At 35.2% G+C, this 15,446-nt stretch overlaps 1 protein-coding gene across 1 annotated transcript; it reads right to left on the bottom strand.

Annotated features, from left to right (window-relative positions):
- Window positions 1-567: 567 nt before the first annotated feature.
- Window positions 568-2,888, bottom strand: LOC110038065 (pentatricopeptide repeat-containing protein At5g66520-like). The gene has a single exon (XM_020742827.1). The coding sequence runs from the start codon at window positions 2,833-2,835 to the stop codon at window positions 958-960; it is 1,878 nt and encodes a 625-aa protein (XP_020598486.1). The 5' UTR covers window positions 2,836-2,888; the 3' UTR covers window positions 568-957.
- Window positions 2,889-15,446: the final 12,558 nt, after the last annotated feature.

Here is a 15,446-nt window from a genome sequence, read left to right as displayed (position 1 = left end):
GAACTATTTTTATGCATCTATATTTTCTGCATTCCAGCACTCAGCTAGATCCATCTCATATTTTTCCAGTGAAGTTTATGATTATTATAGCCATTAAATTACTGCAAGTAGTGTTGCTAACTAAGAAGATAGATACAATTGTATATAGTGAAAACCTACAGAGAAGCTATGAAGCAATGAGTAGTTTACAAGGCATATAGATTAAAAACTTGACACGTATTAGCTATTCCAATAAAAAAGAATGTTTCATTCCAAATAATCATCTAGATATGTAAAATATTAAAATTCAGCCTATAAGTGAAATTTTAGCCATCTTATAATCACGCGTAGGCTCTTCAAGTCACATTAGGTGCAACTTTGGAAATATACAAAGAGGAAATTCAAGTAACAAATAATTATTCAAATACAAGTTTAGCATTAAACATATTGTTTTCTAACATCTACGTTAGACAAACTTGTGTAATATGCTTAACAAATTAATTCTGTCAGAAATGGAATACTCACCAAAAGTAGATATATTACAGCCAATTAGGAAATTCGTGACATCAAAAAAAAAAAAAAGGAAATTCATGTAACAAATAATTATTCGGATACAAGATTAGCATGAAACATGTTGTTTTCTAACTTCTACGTTGGAGACACGTTTATAGCTTGCTTAACAACTTAATTGTCAGAAATGTATTATGCACCAATAGTAGATACAATACAGAGCTTCTGCTCATTAGAATATGCATCAATCATCCAGAAACACAATGACTAATGGACTTTGGAGGTATTGCCGTTACGTTATTCATTTATGGCAATGTAAACAATGATTAATGGAAAGGAGAATTCGGAGCAACCATCCCTTCTATTTGTATGAAATGATCTATCACAGTATCACCATCTTCATTATGGATTATGGAGACAGATATAAATATAGGATTTTCAATAAACTTGAAAAATAAATTAACAATGCTACCAATAATCTCTGCAGGAACAAAAACCATCCCTGAAACAATGGAAACGATTTCGATCACGCACTATAATCTCCCGTTTGGATATCTCTGATATCAATTTCAGAGCTGCATGACAGTCGTTGCACACCCTAAGATTCTTTATAATTCTAATCACAGTTCCTGGTGGTGTGCTCATCAACCCAAACACAACAGCCAGCTTCTCACTATGTCTGTACAAAACAGCCTCCTTTTCCCTTTCTTCCATGTCAAGTAGCACTACTGAAGTATCTGGAACATAACCTCTAACTTTTAATTTCACCAACAACTCATCCCAGCTCCTGTAAATCTCTTCCACCTGAGGATGATCGCTCTCCCCAGCAACAAACTCATGGATCACACCATCCACCGCAATTGTACTCTGCCCTGGAGTCTTCTTCACTCCTTTATTCCTCATTAAGCGGCGAACTTTAGCTGCATCATTAAACCTTCCAGCATTGGCATAAATGTTTGATAGAACAACATAGTATCCATCATTTAAGGGGTCCAGATCAAAAAGTTGTCTGACAGCCTCCTCAGCCATGTCCACCCTGTTGTAGACTTTAGCTCCACCAAGCAAAGCCCCCCAAACAACACCATTGGGCTTGACTGGCATTTTCCTTATGAACTCCAGGGCTTCATCAAGCAGGCCAGCTCTACTCAAAAGGTCCACCATGCAACCATAATGCTCAATCTCTGGCACAATGTTGTAATCCCTGATCATGGTCTTGAAGAAATTCTGACCTTGTTTTAACAAACCCATGTGGCTGCAAGCATGGAGTAATCCAACAAATGTTACTGGATTGGGTTGAATACCCACCTTCCTCATATCCTTAAATAGCTCCAATGCATCATCTCCTTGTCCATGAATTGCATACCCATTAATCATAGCAGACCATGACACCACTGTCCGCTCACTCATATCATCAAACACTTCCCTTGCAACTTGCACGCAACCACACTTAATGTACATGTCAATCAGAGTATTACAAATTCTAACATTACTCAAAAACCGGAACAGGTTTGCATACTCATGAATTCTCTTCCCTAAATCAAGCGCCCCGAGATCAGCACAGGCAGCAAGGACAGCTACCACAGTAACCTCATTAGGTCTCATACCCAGATTTTCCATTTCAATAAACAGCCGCACTGCTTCCCTCGGATTTTGCCACTGCACATACCCAGCAATCAGAGAAGTCCATGACCTAACACTCCTCTCAGGCATAGCATCGAACATCTCACGTGCAAGATCCATTTCCCCATCCATCGTCAAGCGGGCGATCATAATGTTATAACTGACCGTATCTCGCCTCGGCATCTTTTCAAACATGAGGTGTGCGTCAGCCATCGCGCCTAGAGATGAGTACATGTGAACCAAAGTGTTGTGTAAAAAAACGTCGGGATGGAACCCCAGCTTCAAGATCAAAGCATGGATGTTCTTGCCGGTGAGAAAACAATTTGATAACTGGGAGCAAGCTTTGAGAGCGAAAGAGCAGGAGAAGGTATTCGGTAGGATATTGGATGAGAGTAGGCGAGTGAAAAGGAGGAGGGCATCCGAGGGGGAAGACGAGGAGAGGGTGTTAAGGTGGGAGTTCCAGAGGAAGATCTCCGGCGAGTTGGCGGAACGGTGGAATAGGTTCCGAGCGTAGGAGAAAGCGGAGGGAGGGGAGAGGGCGCAGACTGCGGCGATCCGGAGGAAGGAGAGGGAGGAGATGGGAGCACCGGATTTGATGAGGAGGGAGTGGAGTTGTTGGAGATGGGAGGGGGAGGAGATGGTGAGATTTATTAAATTTGACGGGGAAAGGGAAGTGTGTTGGTCAGGGAGGGGAGAAGAAAGGGTGGTGAGGCAGGAAGCGGCCATTTGAAGAGGTTGGAGCCCGAGAAAGGAAGAAGTGGAAGCTGGGAAGTGCTCTACTTTCTGCGCAAAAATATTACGTGCACACACGTACATCAACGATGTAATAAAAAAACAAAAATTAATTAATTAATTAATTATTTATTTAAAAACCCAACTCTTTTGTCTCCTTCTAGGGCTGTCAAAACGGCTCAATTTTCGCAAACAGCTCGTGTTCGGCTCGTTTGCTAAGTTAACGAACCAAACACGAACAACACAAACAAACAAATTTGAACAAATATTTGTTTGCGTTGTCCTTGTTCAGCTCGTTTTGGCTCGAAATACTACTAATTATATATATATATATATATATATATATATATATATTTTATGAGTAGTATGTTTTAAAAATTTACTTGACTACAAGGCTACAAAGATTTATAATCAATTAAAAGTATTAATGAAGAAAATTGAAAAAAAATTATTAAATTAGATTCAAATGATGTTTTAAATTTTGTCCCAATCCTTAACATCTTATGGCTACGTGAATAGGGTTGTCAAAATGACTCTTTGTTTGTGAACGACTCGTGTTCGACTTGCTAAACAAACATGTTGAACACGAGCTGGGCCTGGGCTCGCTCGTGTCGTGTTCGGCTCGTTTACACCCCTATCTACATCATTCACCAGATGTAAGTCAAATATACGAATGTACGTAATATTTGCTCCACTGGTTCAAAGCTCACATCATCATTGCAGGAACATCATTAACGAATTAAAAATTAGGTCTATCAATATTATCTTTCGAATTTATTAAAGCCTTTTTTAATAAAAGATTTAGATAAAGCTTACGATAAGGTTCTAAGAAATATCCTTTGGAGAGTTCTAGATAAAAAAAGGCGTTTATATGACTTGTATTCAAGTCATTAAAGATATGTATACTAGAGTTATTACTTGTGTTCGAAGAGAAAGAGGATTGACCAAATATTTTCTTATTTCAGTTGGATTACATCAGGGATTGACTTTAAGCCCATATCTTCTTACTTTAGTCATGAATGTTCTTACTGAACATTTAAAGGAGGATGTACCTTGGTGTATGCTTTTCGCTGATGATACCATTCTTGTGAAAAAACTTAAATTATGAAGGTCTACATTGGAGTCAAAAGGTATTCGTTTGAGTAGAACTAAAATTGAATACATGGAATGTAATTTAAGTAGCAATAGCTCTAGTGATGCTTACTATTTACAAATCAACCGCCCGCTTTCATCCATTTTTCAAATTCTCACTCAAATGTCAAAATTCATTGCAAAACCCCAACCCATTTTTTTTTATATTTTTATCAAATTCTCAATAGTTATATTGTAGCACGTATAAATAAATCGGTTTTGTAGTTCAAAAAAATCACATGGGTGCTTAATTCAAGATGGTGGTGAGACCTACAACGCTATATGACGAAGAATGTTGGCCTTTAAAAGAGAAGCATAAAACTAAGTTAAGTGTTGTTGAGATGAGGTTGAGATGAGGTTGAGATGAGAATGGTTAGGTGGATGAGCGGCTTTACACTTAGAGACAAAATGTAAAATGAATATATGTGTGATAGGGTTGGTGTAGCTCTAGTGGCGGACAAAATTAGAGTGTCAAGAGAGGAGATGTTTTAGATTCGACTTATGTTAAGAAAGGCAGAGGTAGACCTAGAAAGACTTGGGCATATTGTATAAAAAATAATTTTAATTTATTAGAATTAAATAAAACAGTTTTCAGGCAACATCTAAAGTAAAGCTGCAACCTTTTGTACATGTATTTAAACACTGGACTGCTAATTGTATTCAAATTTGGCGTACCCCCTTCCAAAAGTTTAAAAAATATCATTCCTTGTTTACACCATGCATTCTCGGAATGCTCTGTCCGGTTGGAATGATAAAAGCAGCACAAATTCAAGCATGAAGCCTAATGGCTCGATCTGTGGCGAGCTCTATTCGACAATTTTGTTATACTTCCTTTCCGATTTTATGGCTCTATTATTATAAATATTGCTTGTGATATTCGTGATAAACCTGTCTACGGTATTAATGTTCTTGTTTTTTACATCTCTATGCGGAAGTGGTTCATTTTCTCTCGGTGAATCTTCATTTTTTTCACCTAATCGATCAAAGTAAGCTCAATCTTCACCCAATTCACTCCTAACCTACCCAATTTCAAACTTCAAACCCAATTGAGATTCAACCGAAACATAATTTGACTAGCCCATGGTCAATTTCAATTTAAACTCATCATGCATGCTTTAAATGCCCATACCCATATGCATTTTTGAAAGTGCATGGCATTGATTTTAAAAGGCCCAATTTAAGCCAACATGACAAAATCCCTTTTCATCATCCCATAATACTTAAAATCATTTCATCATGGCATCATACCAAGTATAATATACATGTACATGAACTTTTGTCCAAATGAAGCATGTTGACATTCCTTTTTAAAATTCATAAAATCCAAATTTGCTTTTACATGAAACATCACGATGGCCTCACACATAGCTTAGCATGCCTCATGAAGCCCTCCATGGGCATCATGAGGTCAAACCTACCAAATTTGGCAAGTGGAGGTGACCACTCCCTCCCCCTCCTTTCACTTGAACAAACCTCTTCCATGCAACATTTTGAATACTTGCCTCATGCCCAAGTAAGCCATCTAAGCTCACTCAAACTTGCCTTAGAGTCAATCCAAGCCCTTTAACTACATTGGGACCAAGCCTAACCCTTGGACCAAGGAGTTGAACCCAAACCTAGCCAAGTTTCCTAAACTTCACTTCTCTCTTGGACTAAGGTCTCGGACCCACCTTGGGACCAAATTAAGTTGACCACTCAATCTACCTGGCTTCCTTGAGCTTGGAGGTGACTTGACCCTAGCCGGCCAGCCACCCAACCACTGGAAAACACTAAGCCCGAGAACTTCCCCAAAGCCTAAACCCAAAATTCCACCCACTCGAGCTGGCTCAACCCAATTGGCCACTAGAGCACTTCTTCCCTCCATCTAAGCAACTCCCTGATGGCTTGCCATTATGCCAGCCATAACCTCTTCTATAAATAGGGGACCTCCCACGACCAAAGGGTGATGTGTGTTAAAATCATAACAAAACTTTGCCAAAATTGTCCTAGACCTTCTAGCAACCTTGCCAATCCCATCTCCACCATTCTCTAGCCATCATTTCCACTACCTGAGCTTAAATTCCACACTGAAAATTAGGACCTTCCACGTCCATCCCTTAAACTCAATAAAAACTCCCAATTAGTTCACTCTTGAGCTTCACTAGAGCAAGAGAGGAAGCTCTCCATTGAAACTGCCCCTTCCCAAGCCCTCCGCACTAAACCTAGCCGAATTAAATTCATACATAGACCTAAAACCAACTCAAATCAACACCTGAAGGACGTTTGTGGACCAAGGAGAAGTTTTTGCAACCATCCAACTGGGGTCTCAACTCTCGTACAAAGATATGGATCAAAATAACCAAATTTGGCCTCGATTTAGGATTTTATGAAGAAAAGTTTAATTTCATGTGCATGTAACCATATGGATGTGTTCGTCTCACCTAGATGAAGCTTTAAGAACAAGCCCTGCATGGTTTAGATGAGAATCTAAGGATAAATTAGGGTTATAAACTATGTGCTTCTCGGGTTAAGTCATTTGGGGACGATGACGAGGAGTTGTCCGATTGCGCGTGTATCGAACAGACAACCGAGATCGTGTCGAGCGAAGGATATATTCGGGAACGCGGAGCCATGTAGATGCTGGCTCGGATGGCATCGTCGAACTAGAGCTCGCCACATGGAAAGCTTGAAGTGTACAAGGTTGTGGTGTCGCTAACTCAAATAAGTAGAAAAATAAGGGTTTTTTATTTAATTAATTCAGATAACTTTTAAAATGCATAACTTGGTGTAGAAAAATGCTAAAATTAAAAAAATATATATTCTAATACTCAGTGAACAAAAGAGAATAATGTGGACAAAAAATTAAACATATTTTATTTATATTTATTTTTAAATTAATTAAATATTATGAATTTTTTAAATTATAAATAATTAAATAATAATCACAAAAATAGGAAATTTGGGGGATTCATTCCTCACATGCTTAGGGATGCTCTCTGATTTTTCTAAAGTCAGGGAGCATCTTTAACATCTCAAATCTTAATCTTCGTCATGTCAACTTTTTTTAATCATCATTATTTGCTTAAAATAATTATAAAAAATCAAATATAAATAAGAAATTATAAAAATGAGTTTGTTAAGTTTACTGTTGTCATAGGAACCTAGGAAAAATAAAAATGGAATTTTAAAATTTAATATATATTTTTCTATTTTTAAAATTAAGAAGAACACTCAAAATTAGAAAATACAAAATAATTCAAACAATTTCCAAATTGGGCCAAATGGAAGCTCACCACTTCATAAAGCTCCTCTTAAAATCCTAAGGCCATTAAAATTATTTCAGATATAAAAATCAATTTTCCAAGTAATTTTGAATTCTTTTTAAATAATTATATAGATTAAAGAGATTTAGAAAAATACAAAAAGTGGTCTCGGGTGCTTCCTGTGACCAGGGACACCTAAAAAAAATAAAAATTAAGTTAAAATAACAACTTCATTTTTGACATATTTTTTTACTTTTAAAAAATATTAAAATTAAAATAAAAATGAGAAAAATATAAAATAATTTTCTCTGAGTTCCTTGTGGTCAGAGAGACTTATGAAAAATATAAAAATGAATTTTAACATAAAAATTTATTTTTCTATTTATTTATTCCTTAAAAGGGTCATGTAATAATTATAAAAATTAAAATGAAATTAAAAAAATTTGTGAGATTTGTTCCTGATGGTCCTCTGACCTAAATGAACCTCCAATAATTTTTCTAAGGACAGAAACATTACTTATTTAGTTATTTTATTTATCTTTAGAAATCCTTAATTTCAAATTAAGATAATTACATAAATTAAATTAAATTCATAAAAATCACAAATTCTCCTTTGATGTTTCATTTGACCAATGAGTGGGGTAACAGTAAATTTTAAGTTTATTTGAGTTAAATTTAACGAATTATGAAAAATGAGGCACTAGGGGCAAAATAGTAATTTTGGGAATTCCTTACCCTAATTAAGATTTAGGACTAAACCAAGAGGGAAATGGGTAATTCTGATTATGATTAACTTCTTAGGATGATTGAAACATAGAGCGTTAAGTGTTAGAAACCAAGTCACCCTATTTTCCCATTGAAGGGCACAATTGCAATTAACCAAATTATTGAGTATCAGAAAATAACTAAGTTTGGAAGATCTAGTGTGAGGGACTTGTGTTGGGAAGATGTTAATTGAAACATAGAGGGTTAAGTGTTAGAAACCAAGTCACCCTATTTTCCCATTGAAGGTCACAATTGCAGTTAACCAAATTATTGAGTATTGAAAAATAACTAAGTTTGGAAGATCCTAGTGTGAGGGGCTTGTGTTGGGAAGATGTTAATTCACTAATTAGAAGCCCCAAACTAACAGTTGAGTGATAATCTAATCCCTTTGATAGGAATTTACCACTCACATGAGACTTCCTTAAAATTGCAAATCTACCTTTGAGAAATTTAAAAGCTTGGTAGTGAATTAGGGCTAATTTAAAAATTATCTATTGAGGTTTAGAAGAAAATAACATAGTCAACTATCTAATTTGAAAGCACTACAAGCTTAACCCCTGTTAAGGAGTGAAGGAAATCCTCAGTGATTTAGGTTTCCCTTAAGGGTGTCCACCCACATAATCTTTAAACTAAATATCAAGTGAAAGACTAGTTACCGCACTCATGGGATAATTAAAACATCAGGATGTTCACTGAGCATAAGCCAAAACACCACAATTAAATTAGTTTTGGATGATTGAATTAATAGGATAATAAGTCTGAATAAACTTGAAATGATTCAAATGATTATAAAATACGTTCAGGGTAATGCCACAAACACTTTTGTAATCTTTTGGATATTTTGTAGGATTTTTTGACCTATTATCCTTTGTTGAATGAAATCATCCTCAAAATGTCTAGGGACCCACCAAGTTATGCCTCGAGACCCATTAATTCACCTAAATCAGTAAAAATACCCCTATACTACTTATCCTACCTTAATGTCCCCAATGCTCAGGGATTTGAGTCTTCTCTAAGGTATTTAAATCCTTATGAGCAACTGAGAATATTTGGTTTTTGCCACATATGGATCATCGGACTTTGTTGACCTCACTTTTGGTTGAGGTCTAGTTTCCTCTTTAGTAGCCTTTAGTAGCCTAGCTAGGGTCTAGCCATAGGACTTTCTTGCTGACTATTCTTAGAGGACTAGAAAAGGAACTCTCACCATTAGAAACTTTAAACTCTTCCTTTCTAAACTTGAAGTTCCACATATTGGTCCCAACCTCTAGCACTTAGTAGGGGAGGCCAATATGGGGGAGCTCAAGGGGAGTGCCTATAAAATTGTTTGGCTTAGGGTCAACCCTCTGGGTGTTGGTCTTGAGCTGGTGCATACACTTTCACTCACTTGCACATTACATCTCACTCACAACCCTGGACCCAAACTTGTTGACTCTGAGCCCTTGATCTTTTGGGAGACTCATGTAGATGGTTCCTTAAACCCACCAGCCCTAGGCTATGGTTTATATAAGACCAGTACATAGAGGACCCAAATGGAGGCTTCATTGGTCCATAGCACAAATAGGGTGGTTGGCACCTCAATTTCACCAAAATACCTAACTTAGCCTTTTGCCCCTCAAATCTACCAAATTTACCAAAACACCCCCCAAACCTTAAGTTTGACCAAAATTCTAAATTTCAACCAAAATAACCAAATTTGTTCAAAAATCATGTCAAACTATTTGAAACCACCAAAATTGCGTAAAACTTTCTCAAATTGCCAAAATTACCAAAATACCCCTCAAATTGCTAAAATTACCAAAAATACTAAACTTCCCAAAAATCCCCTTGGTGGCCCAAACTTTCCCAAAACCCCCAAAAGCATTTCAAATGTCCCCAAAACTAATTTAGACTCTTCAACTGAATTCAATTTGGCCAATTTGACCAACTTCGACAAAAAGCCCCAAATTGCCCTTAAAGGCTCAATTACCCCGATTCACCCCAAATGTTCACCATTTTGATTCCAATTTCCCGTAATTTCAATTATAAACTCAAATTCATCATGAAAAAACTCAATTCAAACTAATCCAAGTCCAATTGACTCACATTGTGAACCTAATTTCAATCCAAACCAAAATCCCTGATTTTGACCATATGGCCTAATATCACCCAATTGAACCCTATAGCCCACTCATTTGTTTCAATTTGAATCTCAAACCCTTTATAACATTACTACATGCCCAATTGAATGCCAATTGTCCTTGGTGAAGCCTCAATTTTACCCAATTTCAACCCAAATCCAAAATTCTCAAATTTACCCCAATTTAGCCATGTGCCCAAATTCTACCAAATTGCAAATTCTACCAAATTGAATGCTATTGAATGCTCTAACCCCAAAACTGACACCCAATTAATGTTGAGAACTCTTCATAACATCATCCTAGACCATTTTAAAACCTTAATTGGTACTTAGCTCAAACTCTATCCCAACTCAAACCCAAGTCTAACCAAATATCTCCAATTTGATCAAATGCCCAAATTCTTTCAAATTGAACCTCCAAATCAATTCAAAACCAAATCAATTCAAAACCACTCTAACCACTCTAAATCTTTTCTAAACTCTTTATGAAAATCATTTACACAAATTTGATCAATAAATTGAGCCCAATGTCATGGCTAGCCTAATCTAGACCTAACTTCAAGCCAATTTGACCCCAAATGTTAGCCATGTACCAAAATTGATCAAGCCAAAGCTTTTACAACCATCAAGTACACTCTAGTGTCCATACTAGACTCACCTAACCCACCCTAGAGGAGCTATGGACCAATGGTCCACTAATTTAACAAATTTCATCCCATTTTTGGCCCAATCTTGAAATATCTTTTTTATCATGCCATACCATTAGGGGTTAACCATCATTAGCCAGCCCCTGACCTCCCTGAGCCAAGAAATGACTGAACCATGGCCAGCCACCACCTCAGCCGCCAGAAACAGCCAGCCCAAGGGAACCCCCATTGATCAAAACCAAAATTTAAACTCATTTGAGCTTGCTAAGTCTGATTGGCCACTAGGGCTCTTCATCCCTGCACCTAAGCACTATTTTGCACCCATGAATTGTCCCTAATGGCCACCCAAACTCCTCTATTTAAATAGCCCCCTTTATGGCCAAAGGGGAGATCATTAAAATCCTTGGGGATACTCTGCAAAAATCTCACCAGAGACTCTCCAACAACTCCTCAGCTCAAGCCCAACATTTTCCCCTTCTGGTTCCCCCAGTGAGAGCCCAATTTTAAGCTAAAAATTTCAGTTTAAACCAGTACAAATTTCTCTACACCTCTACAATCCACTAAACTCTAATTAAATTTGCTCACACCATCACCAGAGCAAGAGGAGTTGATTTCCCACTAAAGCCCCATCCTAAACAGCCTCTAACATAACTCTAAACCAACACCTAAAATTGAGCTTGATCAAAATCATAGCTATACAATGCACCACTGTCTAAGAACTCATCTGGAGGTTTAACACCTAAAATCGAGCTTGATCAAAATCATAGCTATACAATGCACCGCTGTCTAAGAACTCATCTGGAGGTTCGTTGGGTACATCCGAAGCTACTATAACCATCTGATTGAGGCCTACCCTCTCAGAAAAAGGTATTGAGCCTCAACCCTAAACCGAGCTTATTTTGATTCTTCATGTGCAATGACTATATTTCATGCTTGATTAACCGTACTGATTGACGTGTCTTGAGTAGATGAAGGTTTAAAAACAAACCCAATGCGATATGTTTGAGCCTAGACGAAGATCTTAAGGCTTTAATGTGAACTCTTCTCAGGTTTGGACACTTGGGACGATGACGGAGAGTCGTCTGATCACGCGTTTAATCGATGGATGGAGGAGATCGAGCCAGACGAACTTTTGGTACATGAACCACGAACCGCATGGCAACTGATGTGTCTGGCAATGCCAAATGGTTTAGTGCCACGAGTAAAGCTCGGAGCGGACGAGGTTGACATGGAGGCTGAGATGGATAAGTAGAAAATTAGGGATTTTTATTTATTTTAATTCCAAAACTTTAAAAAATCATATCTTTGTGCAGAAGAATTAAAAAAATAAAATAAAAATACTCCCTTGCTCAGTGAAAGAGGAGAATGATTTGGACTAAAAATGAAAATTATTTGTTGACTTTCAAATTTTTAATGATATAAATACTCTATGGAGTATTTTAATTCAGTATGATCAAGCATTGCTCACCATGGGTTGAAATTATTAGGGTTCATTCCTTACGATAGGGTCTATGTACTCTGATTTTTTCAAGGTTAGAGAGCATCTTTGTGCTTCTAACCCTAATTTTCAAGTTAGGATGACTATTTTGGCTTATTTTCATTATATAAATTAAAATGACAGTTGGAAAATTATGGGAATAATTTTAGTAGGTTTCCTATGGTTAGAGAAGCTTATGAAAAATGTCATGATGGTTTGAATGATTTTATAAATTTTTATATTTGATTAAGTGCATATATCTTGTATTAATTTATGTAAATTAAATATTAATAAAAAATCAATAAAATAAATTCCACATTGTGTGTAAAAATTATGTTAAACTACTATAAAAATTTAAAAATTATTTGATTAAGTTTAAGCCCTAAAGTTGATTTTTCAAGAAACATTGTATGTTTGCACAAAAAAATTATATTAAATTAAATACACTTAAGAAAATTATGAAAAATGATTTCAGACTTTCTTGTGATCAGGAGCACTTAGGAAAAATGAAAAACATTTTTGATAAAATACTTTATTTTGGAGCTCTATATTGAATTAAAAAGAATTAAAAATTTTCAAAAATTCAAAAATATTTCAAAATATTCCTGACTGTTCCCTGATCACTTATGACTCATTAAAATAATTTTCTTTTTTTTCTTAGTTAAAAAGAAATTTCTAAAGGTTTAAAATGTATTTTCCTATTCTTCTCATTAAGATAATTATAATAAATAAATTAAAAATCATAAAAATATAAAATTTATTTCCCTGAGTTTTTTGAACTTAAAGAGGTTTAATAAAAATATAAAAAATAATTTTTGTAAATAAAATACATTTTCTATTTAATTGAATCACTAAAAAATCATTAAATAATTATAAAATTAAATTAAAAATTTGATTAAAAAAAATTATGATATTTTGTCTAAGTGTTTTCTCTGACCTAAGGGAACCTCTAATACTTTTCTCATAAACCAAAATCTTCACTTTGATCATTTAAATAATAAAAAATGAAAAATCCTATTTTCTAAGTTAAAATAATTATTTAAATTAAAATCTAAAAAAAACACATTTTTCTCTCATGTTTTAACTACAGAGTACTCTAAAAATATCTTAAGTCACTTGAATTATGCTTCATAAGTTTTGAGGTGAAGAGCCCCGAGGGTAAAGTGGTCATTCTGGATTTTGGTTCCTTAATCAAAATTTATCATTAATCAAAAGGGAAATGGTGAATTTTGATCCTAATTTAACATGTTTGGATGATTGAAACATAATGGGTAAGAGGTAGAAACCAACTTGCCACATTCCCATGATAAGAATAAAATTACAACTTGTTAAATTATCAGATTTGGAAGTTGATCAAAATCAAATGATTCTCAGGTGATGGGCTTAAATTAGGGAGAGGATGTTCCACTTATTATTAAGTCCACAATTAATAAATGATCCGACTTCTTTTAATCAGGATCCATATCTCCTAAATTAAAATTCAAACATTTGCCAAATCTTTTTCCCATTAGATTCATTAAGGGGCTTGGTAGTGATCTAGGCTCGATTTTAAAACTTGTTTCGATGGGATTTAGAAAATAATGTTATTGGTGATTAACACCATCAAGCCCAACTTTAGTGGTAGGTATCAAATCTTTAGTGACTGAAACTTGCCTTAGGGGAATTCACCCACATAACTTTTAAGTAAAATATCAACTGATTAATTGAGTACCCTGCTCTTGGAATGATTAAAATGTCAAAGTTCACTGAGTAATGGGGTAATTTTAATTTCTCCTTGGATGATTAATGGAACAATATGATAAGTTCAAAATGAACTCAAATACTTTAAGAGATTTTCAAATCAGTCTGAGGTCATCCCCTAAATACTTTGAAATCTCTTGAATATTCTGAAAGACAAATTAGACTTGCTATATTTTGTTCTAGAATCATCCATTAAGATCTCTTGAGATTCAATAATTCATACCTTGGGGTTTGTTAGCTACACCTTTAACTATTCTTATTTTAGCTTTTTTGTAATATTATAACTGCCTGGTTACTTTCCTTTACTTGCAAACCAAAACTACTTTTCAAAAATTAGTCAACATTTTCAAAAACTAAAATAAATTGTTTCAAAGATAACCATAAATCCTTTGAAATTTCACTGAATTTAAAACGTCCTTTTGAATTTACGGAAGTCCCTCGGAGGAGATAACCCACGGTTGCTAATGAGATCTCCCCAGTTTAAATGGGTTTCACAACTCGTTTAAGCTAAGTTCAAAAGAAAATAGTAATACCGGAACGAGGGAACCGTGTGATCCTAACCGGTGTCACATTAATCAATTTTAACCCCAAATAATATTTAAATAACCATAACCTTAAGAAAAAACTAATTTGACATCATAACTTGACACATTAGAAAACTTGACCTTTGAACTTGATACTCCTCTCAATCTCTACAATTTGACACTTCTAAAACTTAAACTCGCCACGACGAGTAGCTTGAACCTAGCATCGTAGGCAGCACGGCCATCTTCAACAACAAAACGTGTCAACTCTAGCTAAACCATTCCTTAGAATTAAATAACCGAGTCATAAGTGATCCCTATTTTTTATATGTAAGGATTTATGAAGTTGACACCACTACAGTGCCAAAAAATTGATCCTTGTATGAAAAGTAAGTTGTGTAAAATATATATAATTATAGGCAATTAATAATGGGATTCTATGCAAGTATATGTATTGTTATCAAGTAATAAAGGACTTTCTATTTGAGCCCTAAATATTGATCCCACAGGGAAGGTGTAAATTGACGATGATAAGTTTTATTAGGAAATTTATAGAAAATCAAATGAAATCACTGTCACTAATTTTAAATGTTGAAATGCTATCAAAACTAAAATAGTTAACTATTAGCAAAACAAAAATGTAAAGTTTAAAAAGTAAATACTAATCTACTAATTATGTTTATGTAATTAAGATTTCTTATGTGAAAAAGCATCATTCCCACTACAATGAGGTTCTGGTGAAATGAGATGAGATAAATATTTATAATATGTATTGTTCCAAATAGGAGAAATTATAATTCTTTGCTCTGATACAGTGCATAGAAAATCATTGGCTAATCCTAGGTTTAGTCCTTAAATCCGTGGCTAGGTTAGGAGGATACCGACTCCCACTCCAGAGCTCCCACTTCCCTTCACCTGAAGGCTAACTCTCGCTTTAGTTTTTAAACACTAAGACCGAATTGG

Source organism: Phalaenopsis equestris, unplaced genomic scaffold (genome assembly GCF_001263595.1).
Source record: "Phalaenopsis equestris unplaced genomic scaffold, ASM126359v1 Scaffold229941, whole genome shotgun sequence".
NCBI classification, from domain to species: domain Eukaryota; kingdom Viridiplantae; phylum Streptophyta; class Magnoliopsida; order Asparagales; family Orchidaceae; genus Phalaenopsis; species Phalaenopsis equestris.
Note: the sequence above shows the minus strand (reverse complement) of the source record. Positions and strands in the feature narration are given on the sequence as shown.

Bases quoted from the DNA above. Each gene is read 5' to 3' on its own strand.
- LOC110038065 (XM_020742827.1), bottom strand. From the start codon at position 2,835: ATGGCCGCTTCCTGCCTCACCACCCTTTCTTCTCCCCTCCCTGACCAA.